We start from the raw sequence: 17,776 nt of genomic DNA on the forward strand, positions 1-17,776 counted from the left end.
GATGTGGGGCTTGATCCCAGGACTCTGGGATCACGACCTAAGCCAAAGGCAGATGCTTAATCAACTGAGCCACCCAGGCACCCCTAAATAAAATCTTTAAAAACAAACAGAGGGATGCCTGGGTGGCTGAGTCAGTTAAGGGTCTGCCTTCGGCTCAGGTCATGATCCCAGGGTCCTGGGATCGAGCCCCATGTAGGGCTCCTTGCTCAGCTGGAGCCTGCTTCTCCCTCTGCCTGCTGCTTCCCCTCTGCTTGTGCTCTAACAAATGAATAATTAAAATCTTTAGAAAATAATTAAAATCTTTAGAAAATAAATAAATAAAAACAGAAAAGAAATCACAGGACTACCAGGCAGATATTTGGAAGAACCAAGTAGACTGAAAACACCCTGGCATTATCTAGTAAGTTTAAGTTACACAAACCCTCAGACCTTGCAATTCCACCTGAAGGTGTATGTATGTCCTAGAGAAACCTGGGCACATGCTCCTGGACACATATGAGAGGACATTTTTAACAGCATTCTCTGAAACCAAAAACTAGAAATAATCCTAACGTTTACCAGAGAACAGATAAACTGTACAATATTCGTATGTGTGATATTATCTAATAATGAAGAATCAGCCAGATGGAAAAACTAGTATGAGAGGGGTGCCTGGGTGGCTCAGACGTTAAGCATCTGCCTTCAGCTCGAGTCATGATCCCACTCCCCCTGCTTGTGTTGCCTCTCTCCCTGTGTCTCTCTGTCAAATAAATAAAATCTTTAAAAGAAAAAAATAGTATGAGAAACTTTTAGAACATAATGTTGGGAAAAAATAAGTCAGGTGCCTGGGTGGCTCAGTTAGTTAAGCGTCTGCCTTCGGCTCAGGTCACGATCCCAGGGTCCTGGGATTGAGCCCTACATCGGGCTCCCTGCTCGGCGGGAAGCCTGCTTTTCCCTCTCCCACCCCCCTGCTTGTGCTCCCTCTCTCGCTGTGTCTGTCTCTGTCAAATAAATAAAATCTTAAAAAAAAAAAAAAATACTAATTAGGGGTGCCTGCATGGCTCAGCTGACTAAGCATCTGACTCCTGATTTTGGCTCACGTCATGATCTCATGGTCATGGGATGGAGCCTCACACTGGGCTACATGCTTGGTGGAATATGCCTGAGTTTCTTTCTCTCCTCTCCCTCTCCCTCTGCTCTTCCCCCTCCTCCTGTGCACTCTCTCTCTCTCTCTCTAAAATATATATATATTAAAAAGAAAAAAAAACCACACTACCAAAAACAACAACAACAAGCCAATTAATTAGGCTTTTGTTGGGGTGCCTGGTGGGTCAGTTGGCTGACTGCCTGCCTTCAGCTCAGGTCGTGATCCCAGGGTCCTGGGTTCGAGCCCCGCACCTGGCTCCCTGCTCGGCGGGAAGTCTGCTTCTTCCTCTCCCTACTCCCCTCATGCTCGCTCTCTCACTCTCTCAAAATAAATAAAATCTTTAAAAAAAAAAGTAGGCTTCTCTTAAGCCAAGGCTATCTTGTTAATACTTCAATAAAAAGTGTCCACAATGTCAAATAATTAATTTGCAAAGGAAAATGTAAAATACAGCTCATTTATTTCATGCACTGTAATTCAATGGATAATTTAAAGTACTATCACCAGACAACACATATATAAAATATTATGTGTAGGGGCACCTGGTTGGCTCAGTCGGTTAAGTGGGCAACTCTAGATTTTGGCTCAGGTCATTATCTCAGGGTCCTGGGATTGAGCCCCATGTTGGGCTCCCTGCTCAGCGGGGAGTCTGCTTGTAGATTCTCTCTCTCCCTGTCCTCCCCTCCCCCCTAAATAAATAAATCTTAAAAAAATAATAATAAGGGCGCCTGGGTGGCTCAGTTGGTTGGGCGACTGCCTTCGGCTCGGGTCATGATCCTGGAGTCCCGGGATCAAGTCCCATATCGGGCTCCTTGCTTAGCAGGGGGTCTGCTTCTCCCTCTGACCCTCCCCCTTCTCATGTGCTCGCTCTCTCTCATTCTCTCTCTCAAATAAATAAATAAAATCTTTAAAAAATAATAATAATAATAAATAAAATGTTGATTATATGACATTTCCTTCCATTACAGATAAGATACCAATAAAGGGACTGGGGATTAATATTGATATTTAAGTTCACAAAGAGCATGTCTTTCTATAAGAGCAATAAAATAAAAATACTTCCAAACAGCTATGTAAGTAGAAGTGGTCTGCACAAGATACTTAAACCTTTCAAGTATTTTGGAAATCCTTGCCTTTTTTAAAAAAGCATATTCTCGTTGTTTTAACAACTACAGTTGTAAAAGTTACGTGTTAGTCTGAAACAGAAAAGACACACTGCAAGTAATACCTTTCTGCTGTGGCTGCTGTAATAAAGGCTGTGGCTGAGTCTGCAATAATGGTGTAATAGAAGCTGCTGAGATCTGGGCCTGCAGGAGGGACTGGGGTTGGGGCTGAGCCTGAACACCAAACGTCGTCTGTGGTGCAATTGGCTGAAGTACAGCAGGAGGAGTCTTCAGTAAAGGTTGAGTTTGGGATTGATTCTTAATAAAAATAAAGAAATAAAATAAAAATTTTAAAGAGAAAGAAAAAACTCTGAAAATTAGTAAACTGAATCACCAAGTTTCTATAACACCTAACTCTGTTATTTTATATACCTGATTTGGTAGCGTCTGAATTCTTTGAGCATTCCATTTAAAAGGCATATTGGGATTATATGTAGCTTCAACCAATACTCTGTCACCCACTTGGGGGGTTTTCCCTTTGACAGCACTGGAAAATAAGTTAAATATACATTCAATTAAGAGATTCTTCCAAAAAAAATGTATACTTGTAGTATTTTACCTTACGTAAACTATCTGAAATGGAAGTCCAAAAAAAGTCCTTTTAAAAAGTAAATATACCTCCTAGACTTATTTTATTTTAGAACTGATGTTTCACCCTCCCTAAAAAACACAGGGTTTGAAGTGGAAGAAATAACTTTGCACCTCATATTCTCCCAATATTGTGTCCCTCCTTCTACAGTACTAACTTCTATAACCCAAAAGTAAGATTTCCTTTGGGCTGTGGAGTGATAAGAGAAATGCAGATGGAACACAGGAGACCCATTTTTAGAAAACTCTCATGATAGTTAAATTTAATTTCCCAAATAAAGTACTTTCTAAGGCAGTTCACTAGGAACACAGTTGAAATATCCAAGGAAAATCTTTCATGCAACCACCATCACACTAACAAAATACTATTCTGAATATGTCAGTCATTAATCGTTCAATCCTACTCGTTAATTTTTCAATTAAAAAATGCTTTTTTAGTACATAGCATCATTAAATATGTCAAACAGAAGATTAAATTTTAAAAGGCATATGACTATTTCAATCTCTATTCTCACTGTAAGTCTGCCCATGAAGAGTTGGAAAAATTAACTCACTCCTATAAAACATGTATAAAGAATTCACCGTAACTATTTTATTAAGTAACCAGAGGTATCTTCACTCATATTCTCCAGAAAAAAAGGCTAGATACAAATATAATACAAGCCAGGTGACTAAAACAAAAAATAACTAAACCACAATCCTATGCCACAATTAGGTCTTATCAATATATTTCAGGCTAAATACAAGAAGGCATTTGCCAACACCTAATTAAGTTACCTAAGCTGAAAGAATACATCTTCATCCACAAATCCAAATGTATCATGTAGTTTTGTAACCACTCCTGTAAAAACACGCTGTTTCTGAGGCTGGGTTTGTTGCTGACTGGACCTTGGTGTTGGATACGATACAGTTATCTGTGCTGCAGGCTGAGGAGTAGACAGGCTAAGGCTTGTAGGCAGTGCAACAGCTGGCTATAAAACAAAATCAAGATCAAATCAAGCTAATGCTTTGAAATACTCTAGAAATTAAAAATGAGCACTCAAAACTAACTCAAAATGTAAAATTAACTTATTTAAAGTTAGGAAATACACATGTACACCTTGAAGATGAGAATCAAGTCTGAAAAAAACCTTTTTTTTTTTTAATCTACCTCAACATTAAGTTCACCATAGTGAAATGAGTTTTAAGAATACTGCAGGTGCGCCTGGGTGGCTCAGGCTGAGCGTCCAAACTCTTGATTTTGGCTCAGGTCATGATCTAGGGTCATGAAATCGAGCCCCGTGTTGGGCTCTGCACTCAGCAGGGAGTCCATTTGGGATTTTCTTACTCCCTCTCCCTCTGCCCCTCCTCACGCTTGAGCACACACACACACTCTCTAAAATAAATAATGCAAACTGGGGTGCCTAGGTAGCTCAGTCAGTTAAGCATCAGACTCATGATTTCTCAGGGTTGTGAGATCGAGCCCGTCAGACTCATGTGCTAGGCATGGAGCCTGCTTAGGATTCTCATTCTCTCTCTCCCTCTTCCTGTGCAACCCCCCCCTTAAAAAAATAACTGCATATATTAGGGGGTGCCTGGCTGGCTCAGTTGGTGGAGTGTGCAACTCTTGATCTTGGGGTTCTGGGTTCAAGCCCCACATTGGGAGTAGAGATTACTTAAAAAAAAAAAAAAACCTGCAAATTTCAGTCCCCTCTTAGAAATTCAAAACAATAGTGGCCTAATACTCAGGATTAAGTCCTATATAAGTGAAATAAGTCAGTGAAAGACAAGTATGTATGATCTCACTTACAGGTGAAATCTAAAAAAACAAAAAATTTATAGAAACAGAACAGAACCTTGGTGACTGCCAAGGGTATGGAGGGAGGAAGAAATGGGTGAAACTGGTCAAAAAGCACAAACTTCTAGTTATAAGATAAATAAGTTCCATGGATGTACTGTACAGCATGGTAACTATAATACAGCATTGTATATTTGACAGTAGCTCTTAAAAGTTCTCAACAGAAAAAAATTTTTAACTATGTGAGGTGATTCATGTTAAAAAAAAACTGATTATGGGGCGCCTGGGTGGCTCAGTTGGTTAAGCGACTGCCTTCGGCTCAGGTCATGATCCTGGAGTTCCGGGATCGAGTCCCGCATCGGGCTCCCTGCTTGGCGGGGAGTCTGCTTCTCCCTCTGCCCCTCCCCCCTCTCATGTGCTCTCTCTCATTCTCTCTCTCTGAAATAAATAAATAAAATCTTTAAAAAAAAAAACTGATTATGATGGGGCGCCTGGGTGGCTCAGTCGTTAAGCGTCTGCCTTCGGCTCAGGTCACGATCCCAGGGTCCTTAGATGGAGCCCCACATTGGGTTCCCTGCTCAGTGGGAAGCCTGCTTCTCCCTCTCCCACTCCCCCTGCTTGTGTTCCCTCTCTTGCTGTGTCTCTTTCTGTCAAATAAATAATTTAAAAAAATAAAAAATAAAAAAACTTATGGTCATCATTTCACAATACATAGATAAATCAAACTATGTTGTATATCTTATATTAATACAATATTACAGATCAATTATCTTTCCATAACACTGAACAAAAAAAATGTTAACACTTTCATTCATCTTTTCTGACACAGACATGCATAGTATATTACTGATTAAAACTTCTATATACAAATAGAAATAAAATAATTAGAAATGAACAATCATCTGACTCTTCAAGACAAAAAATACTATTTGTTTTATACTTGCCCAATAAAGCAAGTCTCTTAATTTCTGTAATTTAAACAAAAAAGGCCAAGTCATATATATAGTATGACTATTTCTCAGCCTACGTTTCTCAGACTACGACCACAAAATTATTTCTCATGAAATTTCTTTAATATTCTAAGACAATAATGATTTATGGATGCTATTCCAAGAAAAGACTAATGTTTATAGCTTTTCTTAGTATGGAAATTCTACTATTAAAGATTGAAAATTCAGGACCAGTGTCAGTTGATTTTGATTCCTTAATGAAAATAAAGTGAGGCTGACTTCTCAAGTGCATTTTGGTTTTTTTTTTACAAATACAACAGATTCAAGACTAAAATGGTATGAAAGATTAGAGTACAAAGCTTCTCCCCTACTCCTGTTCGTCAACTACCCAATTCCCTATCCATGGATAATCACTGTCACCAGTTATTACTACAGGTTCTGCTTCCTTTTTATCCATTTCATAGTATTTCACTTTAAGTCAGCGAACCATGGCCCTTGGTCCAAATCCAGCCCACAGTTTATGATTTTGTGATTTTTGTATAGCTCAAAAATCAGTGATGGTTTCTTACACTTTATTAATTTTTAACGATTTTATTAATTTATTTGAGACAGAGCATGAATGTGGGTGGGGAGGGGGAGAGGGAAAGACTCCATGCTCAGCAGGGAGCCTTATCTCGATCTCAGGACCCAGAGATCATGACCTGAGTGAAGTCAGATGGTTAACCTTGACTGAGTCACCCATGTACCCTGGTTTCTAACACTTTAAAATAATTTTTAAAAAGAAAAAAAAAAAAATGCAACAAAGACTATAGGTGGTCCACAAACCTAAAGGAACACTACGTATCGTTAAGTTTAAAAACGGGGGAGCCTGGGTGGCTGGTTGGTTAAGCCTCCGACTTGATTTTGGCTCAGGTCATGGTCTCAGGGTCAAGCCCCACATCAGGCTCTGCACTAAGTGCAGAGTCTGTTTGTCCCTCTCCCTCTATTCTTTACCATGCACGCTCTCTCTCTCTCAAATAAATATGTATTTCTTGAAGTTCAAAAATTTTTAATGCTGCTGAAAACTTAAACTGATAATGTAATACAATACCCTACTAAGGTCAAGCTTAAAATGATATAACAGGTAAAAAAAAAAAAATAAATAAAATAACACATTAAAAAAAAAATTCCTAAAAATATTAGCTACAATGAAAATGCATTAAGAATTAAGTTTAGGGGCGCCTGGATGGCTCAGTCATTAAGCGTCTGCCTTTGGCTCAGGTCATGATCCCAGGGTACTGGGATCAAGGCCCACATCAGGCTCTGCTCAGCAGGAAGCCTGCTTCTCCCTCTCCCACTCCCCCTGGCTTGTGTTCCCTCTCTTGCTGTGTCTCTGTCAAATAAATAAATAAAATCTTAAGAAAAAAAAAAAAAGGAATTACGTTTAAAATAAGAATCAAGTCTAGGGACACCTGGGCGGGGCAGTTGGTTAAGCGTCTGCCTTCAGGCTCAGGTCATGATCCCAGTGTCCTGGGATCAGGCCCCGCATTGGGCTCCCTCCTCAGCAGAGACTGCTTCTCTCTCTCTCTCCCTCTACCCTTCTCCCTCCCTCTCTATCAAATAAATAAATGAATAAAATCTTTAAAAAAAAAATTAAGTTTAAAGTAAGACCTCATATTTATTCAACCTAGATCACAGCTGGATCTGCAATCAAAAACCATAAAAGACAAAATGACAACATGCATTCCATCTTTATTTCATATATTCTTAAAATAATATATAAATCCAACCAATATTCATCTTCAAACCCTGAAAGAAATACTAGAATAGGAATAAAATTTTGGTCTATTCTTCATTCAGATATCCAAAAGAAATAAATTAATGGCAAACTAACCTGTGTTAAAAGGGTCTGCTGAGGTTGCTGTAACTGAAAATAGAAAAAAACAAAAACAGGGAAGAAAAAAGAAAAGGATCAATCAAAATTATTTCACAGATGCTCTTATAAAGAAAAATTTCTATTAAATGGGTACTTCATCTCTAATTAAGAAATATGGTGAAAAATAACAGAAGTCAATAGGTGTAAGATTTCCTGCAACTATTTCTAATTACAGACCTGATGTATAACTAACTTACTCAATGGGGCACCTGGCTGGCTCAGTCAGTAGAGCATGCAACTACTGATCTCAGTGTTCTAAGTTTGAGCCCCATGTTGGGTGTAGAGATTACTAAACATAATATCTTTTATTTTTTTAAGATTTTATTTATTCATTTGAGAGACACAGAGAGCGAGAGAGAGAGAGAGCCCACAAGTAGGGAGAGCGCAGGCAGAGGGAGAGGGAGAAGCAGGCTCCCCGCTGCAGAGCCCGATGCGGGACTCGATCCCAGGACCCTGGGATCATGACCTGAGCTGAAGGCAGACACTTAACTGACTGAGCCTCTCAGGTGCCCCTAAACATAAAATCTTTAAAAACAAAACAAAACAAAAAAAACTAATACATCCAATAAAGAAATTGTCTTTTATCTTATTTCATAGGAATAACACCCAAAAAACCCAAAACAAAAAAACACACACACACACAAAAACCTTAAGTCCTTAGATGGGAAAATTTCTATTACTGACATGTTGGTCACCATGCTACAGAAATATCATTGGAAAGAAAAAATCATTGGCACTCTAAATGATATATTCGATAAGGGGTTAATACACAAAATATATAAAGAACACACAAAATCTTACACCAAGAATCAAACAATCCAATTAAAGAATGGGTAGAGGAAATGAACACTGTTCAAAACAAAACATATTGAGAAGAGAAACATGAAAAGATGCTCAATATCAGTCATCATCAGGGAAATGCAAATCAAAACCACAATGAGGTATCATCTCACACCTGTCAAAACAGCTAAAATCAAAAACACAAGAAACAAGTGTTGACGAGGATGTGGAGAAAAAAAACCTTCATGTATTTTTGGTGGAATATAAACTGGTACAGCCACGTGGAAAACAGTATGGAGGTTCCTCATAAAATAAAAAATAGAAATACCATATAATCTAATAATTCTACTATCGGATATTTACCCAAGAAGAAAAAATGCTAATCTGAAATGATGTATGTATCCCTACGTTTACCGCAGCATTATTTACAACAGCCAAGATGTGGAAGCAACATAACTGTCCATCAACAGATAAATGGATAAGGAAAACCTGGTGGGTATACACAGGCACACACCTGCAACGGAGTATTACACAACCATAAAAAGGATGAGCTTGTGCCATTTGAGACAACACAGATGGACCTAGAGGGTACTATGCTAAGAGAAATATGTCAGACTGAGAAAGACAAATACTGTGTAATTCCACTCATAAGTAGAATCTCAAGAAAAATAAAACAATGGGCACCTGGGTGGCTCAGTCGGTTGAGCATCTGTCTTCGGCTCAGGTCATGATCTCGGGGTCCTGGGATGGAGCCCCATGTTGGGCTCCCTGCTCAGCGGGGAGTCTGTTTCTCCTTCTCCCTCTGCCCCTCCCACCGCTCTAATAAATAAAATCTTAAAAAAAATAAAGATAAAAAATAAAGGTTCATGGGGTGCCTGGCTGGGTCATTCGGTAGAGCATGCGACTCTTGATGTCAATAGTCATGAGTTCACGCTCCATGCTGGGCATAGAGCTTACATTTAAAAAAAACTTAAAAGATTAAAAAAATTCAAGGAGGGGCAGCCTGGGTGGTTCAGTCAGTTAAGCATCTAACTCTTGATTTTGGCCCCGGTCATGATCTCAAGGTTGTGAGACTGAGTCCCACATTGGGTTCCATGCTGGACATGGAGCCTGCTTAAGATTCTTTCTCCCTCACCCTCTGCTCTTCCCCCCCATTTGCACGCTCTCGCTCTACGAAAAGAAAAAAATTAAAATAAAAAATAAAGGCTCAAAGCCAATGGTCTATCTAGGGTTAAGGCTTCAAATGGGAAAAGGGATCTTTTCATGTTCACATGTGGTCTAGCACAGCACAGTAGGGCTAGATGTTCCACACAGAAGAACTGGGTCAAAGATTCAGTAGTCCAGTGATTCTTTCCAAATTATCCTCTGCATGCCTCCCCAGAAATGTGACAGGGGCGCCTGGGTGGCTCAGTCAGTTAAACATCTGCCTTCGGCTCTGGTCCTGATCCTGGGGTCCTGAGATCCGGCCTAGTGTCGGGCTCCCTGCTCAGTGGGGAGTCTGCTTCTCCCTCCAACTCTGTCCCCCCCCATGCTCTCTCTCAAATAAATAAATGAATAAATCTTTTTAAAAAAAAAAAACATGTGACAAAGACTGGCTGCTAATTGAGGATTTGGATTTTCAGGACCTCTATCTTCCTCCTCTCCCTTGGAGACATTCCTTTTTTGCCTACCTCATTTAGCCCACCACCAAAGAATTCAAATCACATATTAATGTAGCTGACAGGAAATAAAATCTATATAAACTGAATCTGGGACAAGTTATTTTTTTTTTCTATCAGTTTTAAACATGGAAAATATAAACTAACCTGTTGTTGCACACTATACAAGGCCTGCTGAGGTTGTGAATATTGCTGGAAAAAAAAAGATTTATGAAAAAAAATATGAAGTCAGTTTTATTCATTCTCAAGAAGCGATATACATACATACAAATACATAAACAAAATCACACTACAAAGAAATTTTATGGAACAACTGAACTTCACCAAAAATAAGCAAACTGGTGATTCTTTATACTCTGGGATTCATTAAGAACTGAATTTTATCCAAATAATTAAGGTATAAGAACTGCCCATTTTAAGAATTTTGACCATGCAAATGTAGTGTTCTGTATGTCTTAGGCATATACAATTTTTATTACCTTAAAAAACAATAAGCATAATAAAAATACACAATTATTGGGGTGCCTGGGGGGCACAGTCAGTTAAGTGTCTGACTCTTGGTTTCAGCTCAGGTCATGATCTCGGGGTCCTGGGATCCAACCCCATCTCAGGCTCCATGCTCAGCGCGGGGTCTGCTTGGGATTCGCCCTCTCTCTCTGCCCGTCCACCCTGTGCATGTGTGTGCATGCACACACATGGACTCCCCCTCTCAAATAAATAAATCTCAAACAAAACAAAACAAAACCCACAATTATTAATTCTTTAAGAATCATCTGGCTAATCAGATATGACAGTTTAATATGTCACAGACTGAAACCCAATAAAGACTCACCTGTTGCAATGCAGCTGCTGCAGCTGCAGCTTGTTGCTGCAAGGCTGCAGTCTGAGTTAACTGGTAGTTGGCTGGGGTTTGTGTGGTAAGGCCTGCTGCTGCTAATGCAGTTTGCTGGGTATAAATGGTAGGAGATGCTCCAAGGAGTGATGGCTGTTGAACACCCAATGCAGCTAAAATGAGATTAAAAAGGAAAAGAAAAAAAAAAGCATTATTTGGATCCTTTCTAGGAATTTTCCATAAGTGCTTAATGAATTATGTTCTGCCATTGTTTAGTAAAAACCTAAAGCAAAATTCCAGTAATGCTTATTAAATTTAATTGATTCAAGTGCCTCCCCAGATCCCAGTGGCTTTATACTAAATTTTCATGTCGTAATAGATATAAGAAAACATTATTCTATAAAATTAAACTACAACCTTACCTAGACCAAGAGGCTAAAGTACTCTCAAGAAGTATTTTTAGGAAAAAGAGCAGAAAATAAACTGTCTTACTTTATTTATCTAGAATTTACTGTTTTATCTCCAAGTAGATGAGAATCATATATTGAAGACAGTGCTGCTAGAAGTGATCCACCCTAAAACTTTCCATTGGACAAACTTTTCATATACCTACTTTGCATTAATTTAAAAACTAGGAAACAGGGGTGCCTGGGTGGCTCAGTCGTTAAGCGTCTGCCTTCGGCTCAGGTCATGTTCCCAGGGTCCTGGGATTGAGCCCCACATTGGGCTCCCTGCGCTGTGGGAAGCCTGCTTCTCCCTCTCCCTCTCCCCCTGCTTGTGTTCCTTCTCTCGCTATCTCTGTCAAATAAATCTTTAAAAAATAAAATAAAATAAAATGAATAAAATAAAATAAAAACTAGGAAACAGGGGCGCCTGGGTGGCTCAGTCGTTAAGCATCTGCCTTCGGCTCAGGTCATAATCCCAGCGTCCTGGGATCAAGCCCCACATCGGGCTCCCTGCTCGGCGGGAAGCCTGCTTCTCCCTCTCCCACTCCCACTCCCCCTGCTTGTGTTCCCTCTCTGGCTGCCCCTCTCTCTTTCTGTCAAATAAATAAATAAAATCTTAAATAAATAAAAATAAAAACTAGGAAACAGACCAAAGCAACTTTTGTGTTTATTTTTTTTTTTTTAGGATTTTATTTACTCTTGTGAGAGAGAAAGTGAGAGAGCACGAGCAACTGGAGGGGGATGGGGAGAGGGAGAGGGAGAAACAGACTCCCCAATGAGCAGGAAGCCTGATGTAGGGCTAGATCCCAGGACCTGGAGATCATGACTTAAGCCAAAGGCAGACTCTTAACTGAACCCAGGCACCCCAACTTTTGTGTTTAAAAGCACAAAAAGTTTTTAATTTTAGTGCACTACTATATGGGGCAATAAGATAAAATTAACCATAGTGACTTAAAATTATAATTTGATTAAATTGGGAGAGGACTCAAAATACGATAGATTAGGTACTTAATGTTGAATGTATGCTTAAACAAGGCTAAGAGCTCAAGAGAACATGAGAAAGATTTTACTTGATGTTTTCATGCAATTCCAATGAATGCAAAAAGCAATCAACTAAAAACTGCAGTGTATGGGGCGCCTGGGTGGCTCAGTCAGTTAAGTGTCTGCCTTCAGCTCAGGTCATATCTCCAGGTCCTGGGATGGAGCCCCATGTCGGGCTCCCAGCTCAGCAGGGAACCTGCTTCTCCCTCTCCCTCCGCCCCTCCCCCTACTTATGTTTTCTCTGCCTCTCTTGCAAATGAATAAATAAAATCTTTAAAAAACAAGTAAGTCAAATTAAAAAATAAAAATTGCAATGCAGCACTACCATTCCCAAAATTGTATCTCCTGGAACAATGACTAACTAGCTCCCCAGGACATTAAAGTCAGAAAACAAAAAAAAGGGCCCAAGGTTCAAAAAGCTAAGGAAACAGGGGCACCTGGCTGGCTCAGCTGGTAGAGCATGCAACTCTTGATCTCATCAGGGTCATGAGTTTAAGACCTACAATGGGCACAGAGCTTACTTTAAAAAAGAAGTTTAGGAAACAGTGAATTATGCATATTGTTTAAAAGCACAAAAAGTTTTTAATTTTAGTGCACTACTATATGGGGCAATGAGATAAAATTAACCATAATGACTTAAATTTCTGAGAAAAAGGATTTCTCAGAACCCTTAATATGCCAACTCAGCATTCTGAATCTCAAAAGATTGCCAGAAAAGCAATATTTACACATGGAACACTCCCTTTTCCAAAGCATCTTGCTTGTATCTGAAAATAACCTGAAAAAAATGCTGCTCTTTAATTATTAGTTAACAACCTTATAGAAAGAACAGTATTTTGCTTTACAAGAACAGAACAGGGGCGCCTGGGTGGCTCAGTTGGTTAAGCGACTGCCTTCAGCTCAGGTCATGATCCTGGAGTCCCGGGATCGAGTCCCACATCGGGTTCCCTGCTCAGCGGGGGGTCTGCTTCTCCCTCTGACCCTCTTCCCGCTCGTGCTCTCTGTCTCTCATTCTCTCTCTCAAATAAATAAATAAAATCTTAAAAAAAAAAAAAAAGGAACAGAACAGAACAGAGAACGTTAATGAACTAACCAAAGCACCTAGTCTAGACTATCCCAGAAAATCTTCAGAAGTGTGAGGTTCAAATCAGTTGTTTAAAAGCTCAGACTAGGGCGCCTGGGTGGCTCAGTTGGTTAAGCAACTGCCTTCGGCTCAGGTCATGATCCTGGAGTCCTGGGATTGAGTCCCACATTGGGCTTCCTGTTCGGCAGGGAGTCTGCTTCGTCCTCTGACCCTATCCCCTCTCAGGTGTTCTCTCTCTCTCATTCTCTCTCTCTCAAATAAATAAATAAAATCTTTAAAAAAAAATAAATAAATAAAAAATAAAAGCTCAGACTAATTTTACTTAAAAATAAAACAAACCAACAAGAAAGTAAAGCAAAAACAAACAAAAATCCCAGAAAGTATGTTTGTAGTTCCTATAAATTACAAATTACTCCCTGCAAAAAATACTGATTTTTAAAAATTGAAAAAGGAGGGAGAAAAGGAAGAGTCTAAGGTGGGCAAAAAATTTCTAAATGGCCTAAGTCCTTACCACATTAATATTTTCTTGTTTTTAAGGAAAGTCAGATATCACAGATGGGAAGAGAGAAGAAACCAGAACTAACTAAATGAATTTAAAAAGTAATTTAAATAGAAGTGGAGAATATCTCAATACCAGCATAAGTTCAAAATGAGGTTAACTACAATGACAATAAAGGAAAAGGTACTGAATTCTAGGACACAGGTTCTAATCAGTGGATCCTATTAACCTTATTGTATGCAAAATTGCAGATGAGAAAGTCCAAAGCTTTAATCAGTTTTCAAGAGAATTACAGACCCAAAAAAGGTTAAGAACCACTGTTCTAGGACAACAGAAGCAAAATACTCACTGAACACAAGATAAAGACCATAGGAAAAATTAGTGCTTTAAATTCTAAGATTGGCATGTTATACACATTTGACAAAGTAGCATCCGTGATTCAAATATCATACCCAGCTCCTTCACCAAGCCAGGGCTCTGACCTCAGATCTGCTCTGTTTCATTCTGTTGGTACCAATTTCAGAACCTTGGAAGTTGCGACAGCAGAAGAGCTCAGAGCCAATATCCCAGAAAGTCTTTTTCCTATTACTTTTTTAGGTGTTCTGAATCCTGGCATCACAAAGCAGCCTAGCATTAAGTAGGCAGGATGACAGACACATCTCTCTTCTACCGTTAACAGTGTGATGAATTAGAAACTACAAAAAAATTACGGTTACCCCTAACAATATGGGACTTAAAGGTGCTTGACCTCCACGCACATTTGGAAAATCCATATATAACTTTTGAATCCCCCAAAATTAACTACCAATAGCCTACTGTCTTAGAATAAAATATTCCTAATGAAAGGAAGTACCAATTAGTTGATTTGTTGACGGCATTCTTTTTCTAGGACACCATACAATGTTACATCTATGTAAGCCATTCACACACAGGGAAGCATACACAGACACAAGGCTCTAAGACCATACTGATGTCTTGATGATTAAAAATACAGGGGCAGGGACGTCTAGGTGGCTCAATCAGCAGAGCATCCGACTCTTGACTTCGGCTCAGGTTGTGGGATTGAGCCCACTGCTCAGTGCAGAGTCTGCTCAAGATTTTCTCTCCCTCTCCCTTCTCTTGCCCCTCCCTGTGCTGCTGTCTCTCTCTCTCTGAAATAAAATCTGAAAAAAAAAAAAAAATAATAATACAGGGTGCCTGGCTGGTTTAGTCAGTAGAGCATGCAACTCTTGACCTCAGGGACATGAGTTCAAGCCCCACGTTGAGTGTAGAGCTTACTAAAAAAAAAAAACAAAAACAAAAACAAAAAAGCCATTCCATTCACATATATTAGCAGTTAGTGACTGGATCAACACTTAGTCATAAAAGTTTGTCATTTATATGTTTTCTAATTATCATTTCTTCCCAAATTTTGCATGGTAGGATTGCATTCAAAGACTTTGAAGAAAACTGTGAACAGTATAAAGTGAAACACTAAAATGAGTAGAAGGAAAACTATAGTAGCATAGAAAAAGTATAAAGCTCAATGTTCTTTTTTTATTAAAAGTTAATTCAGGGGGTGCCTGACTGGCTCTGTTGAAGGAGCATGTGACTCTTGATCTTGGCATCCTGAGTTCGAGCGCCACATTGGGTGTGTGGAGGTTACTTAAATAAATAAATTAAAAAAAAACAAAAAACAAAAACAGGGGTGCCTGGGTGGCTCAGTCAGTTAAGCGTCTGCCTTCAGCTCAGGTCATGATCCCAGGGTCCTGGGATTGAGCCCCACATCGGGCTTCTGGCTCAGCGGGGAGCCTGCTTCTCCCTCTCCCACTTCCCCTGCTTGTGTTCCCTCTCTCGCTGTCTCTGTCAAACAAATAAATAAAATCTTAAAAAAAAAAAAAAAAACGAGAGAAACAAAAGACCTCAGCACTGATGTAAACTACCAGATTTCAGAACATGTGTTAATAGCCTATATATGCCACTGAAAATTTAGGTGCTGTACCATATTTTAAGACTTTTTAAGAGAAAAACAAAAAACAAAAAACTATTTTTTAAGAAATATTACCTAAACATGTGGCTTACTCAGTGTTGAACTGTAAGTTTTCATTATTGGACTTTGAAAATGAAATTAAATATTAATGTTTATGTGAATCAGACTAAGTGGTATTCAATTTTTAAAACTAGCCTTTGGGGCGCCTGGGTGGCTCAGTCGTTAAGCGTCTGCCTTCGGCTCAGGTCATGATCCCAGGGTCCTGGGATCGAGTCCCACATCGGGCTCCCTGCTCGGCAGGAAGCCTGCTTCTCCCTCTCCCACTCCCCCTGCTTGTGTTCCTGCTCTCGCTATCTCTCTGTCAAATAAATAAATAAAATCTTTAAAAAAAAACAAAAACAAAAAACTAGCCTTTGGATTTAGAAGGAAAATAAAGTTTCTCTAGGCACCTCTGGGTGGCTCAGTTAAGTGTCTGACTCTTGGTTTTGGCTCAGGTCATGATCTCAGGGTTGTAAGATAGATCCCCACTTAAGGCTCTGCCCTCAGCACGGAGTCTGCTTGTCCCTCTCCCTCCCCGCCCCCACGCATGAGCTTACACCCCCCCATAAATAAAATCTTTAAAAACAAACTATAAACAAAATACTACTAACAGCCAACTGTTGAGTGGAAGCCTTACCAGCAACAGGAACAGTTAACATATTTTGTATGTTATATGTACTATATAACATTTTTTTTTAAGTAGGCTCCATGCCCAGCGTGGGGCCCAACAAAGTGCTTGAACTCACGACCCTGAGATCAAGACCTGAGTTGAGATCAAGAGTCGACACTTAACCAACTGAGCCACCTAGGAGTTCCTATATACTGTATTCTTTCAATAAAATAAGCTAGAGAAAAGAAAATCATAAGGAAAATACATTTACAGGACAGTACTTATCCCCCCCCCAAAAAAATCGGCATCAAAGTCACACGGTTCAAACCCCTGTTCTTCAAGGGTTCAACTGCTAGAAATTTATGGGAAGGGAATTTACATTCTACTAGTTGTGTCACACCACTAGCTAGTTAATTCAAATTTTGTGAAATCACTGTGCATGTTTTATATATCTGCAATATAGCTCTTTTTAAAATCATTCATATTTTAGACTTTACTCTCCATAAAGTATATTTCATTATTAATACTCCTTTTTTGTGGTTATCTGAGAAACTACCCTTGAGTATTTGTAAGTAGCATTCTCCACTCTTGTGAATTATAATCAATATTCTGCAAGACAATTTTATAACCTGCGTATTACAGAGGTATCAATCCCTGATTTAATCTTTCTCTCCACCTAAGTGGCCAAATACTTGTCAGCTGGAGATCTTTTCCAATTATCCACAATAGAACAGTCTGTTCATTTACCTATACCTAATTCACTTTTTTTTTTTTTTTATTTGACAGAGATAGAGAGGGAGAGCACAAGCAGGTGGAGTGGCAGGCAGAGGGAGAGGGAGAAGCAGGCTCCCCGCTGAGGAAGGAGCCCGATGCGGGGCTCGATCCCAGGATCCTGGGATCATGACCTGAGCCGAAGGCAGCCGCTTAACCGACTGAGCCACCCAGGCGCCCCCCTAATTCACTTTGATTGCTGAAGGTCTTGTGACCCTTTGGAAAAAGATATGCTTATCACTGAGTATCAGTACTTCCATAGACAAACCTATGAAATGAGCCCTAGATGACCACAGGCTACCAGGCAAACAAGTAAACTTAAGGGCTAAGTTTTCTTAAACCTTTAAGGAAAAATGTAAATTTTATCATTTTCTAAAATGTACACTCGTGTTATGACATACTAGCAGTTTTTTTTTTTTTTAAAGATTTTATTTATTTATTTATTTATTTGACAGAGAGAGAGACTGTGAGGGAGGGAACACAAGCAGGGGGGAGTGGGAGCGGGAGAAGCAGGCTTCCCGCTGAGCAGGG

The 17,776-nt window shown here is 39.5% G+C and overlaps 1 protein-coding gene across 6 annotated transcripts in view; it reads right to left on the reverse strand.

The window, feature by feature from the left end:
* Positions 1-17,776, reverse strand: part of CCAR1 (cell division cycle and apoptosis regulator 1) — a 59,125-nt gene that overhangs the window by 33,059 nt on the left and 8,290 nt on the right. For 5 of the 6 annotated variants that reach the window (XM_081824158.1, XM_031021945.2, XM_031021955.2 and 2 more), the window contains exons 3-8: positions 10,787-10,959; positions 10,102-10,146; positions 7,475-7,507; positions 3,652-3,845; positions 2,659-2,773; positions 2,352-2,544 (exon numbers count right to left, since the gene is read on the reverse strand). In XM_081824158.1, the coding sequence (XP_081680284.1) occupies positions 2,352-2,544; positions 2,659-2,773; positions 3,652-3,845; positions 7,475-7,507; positions 10,102-10,146; positions 10,787-10,959 (753 nt within the window). The remainder of the gene's footprint in view (positions 1-2,351; positions 2,545-2,658; positions 2,774-3,651; positions 3,846-7,474; positions 7,508-10,101; positions 10,147-10,786; positions 10,960-17,776) is intronic. The other variant, XM_031021952.2, reaches the window with a different exon arrangement.

This window comes from Leptonychotes weddellii, chromosome 6 (assembly GCF_054177405.1).
Source record: "Leptonychotes weddellii isolate Sample4059 chromosome 6, ASM5417740v2, whole genome shotgun sequence".
NCBI lineage: Eukaryota > Metazoa > Chordata > Mammalia > Carnivora > Phocidae > Leptonychotes > Leptonychotes weddellii.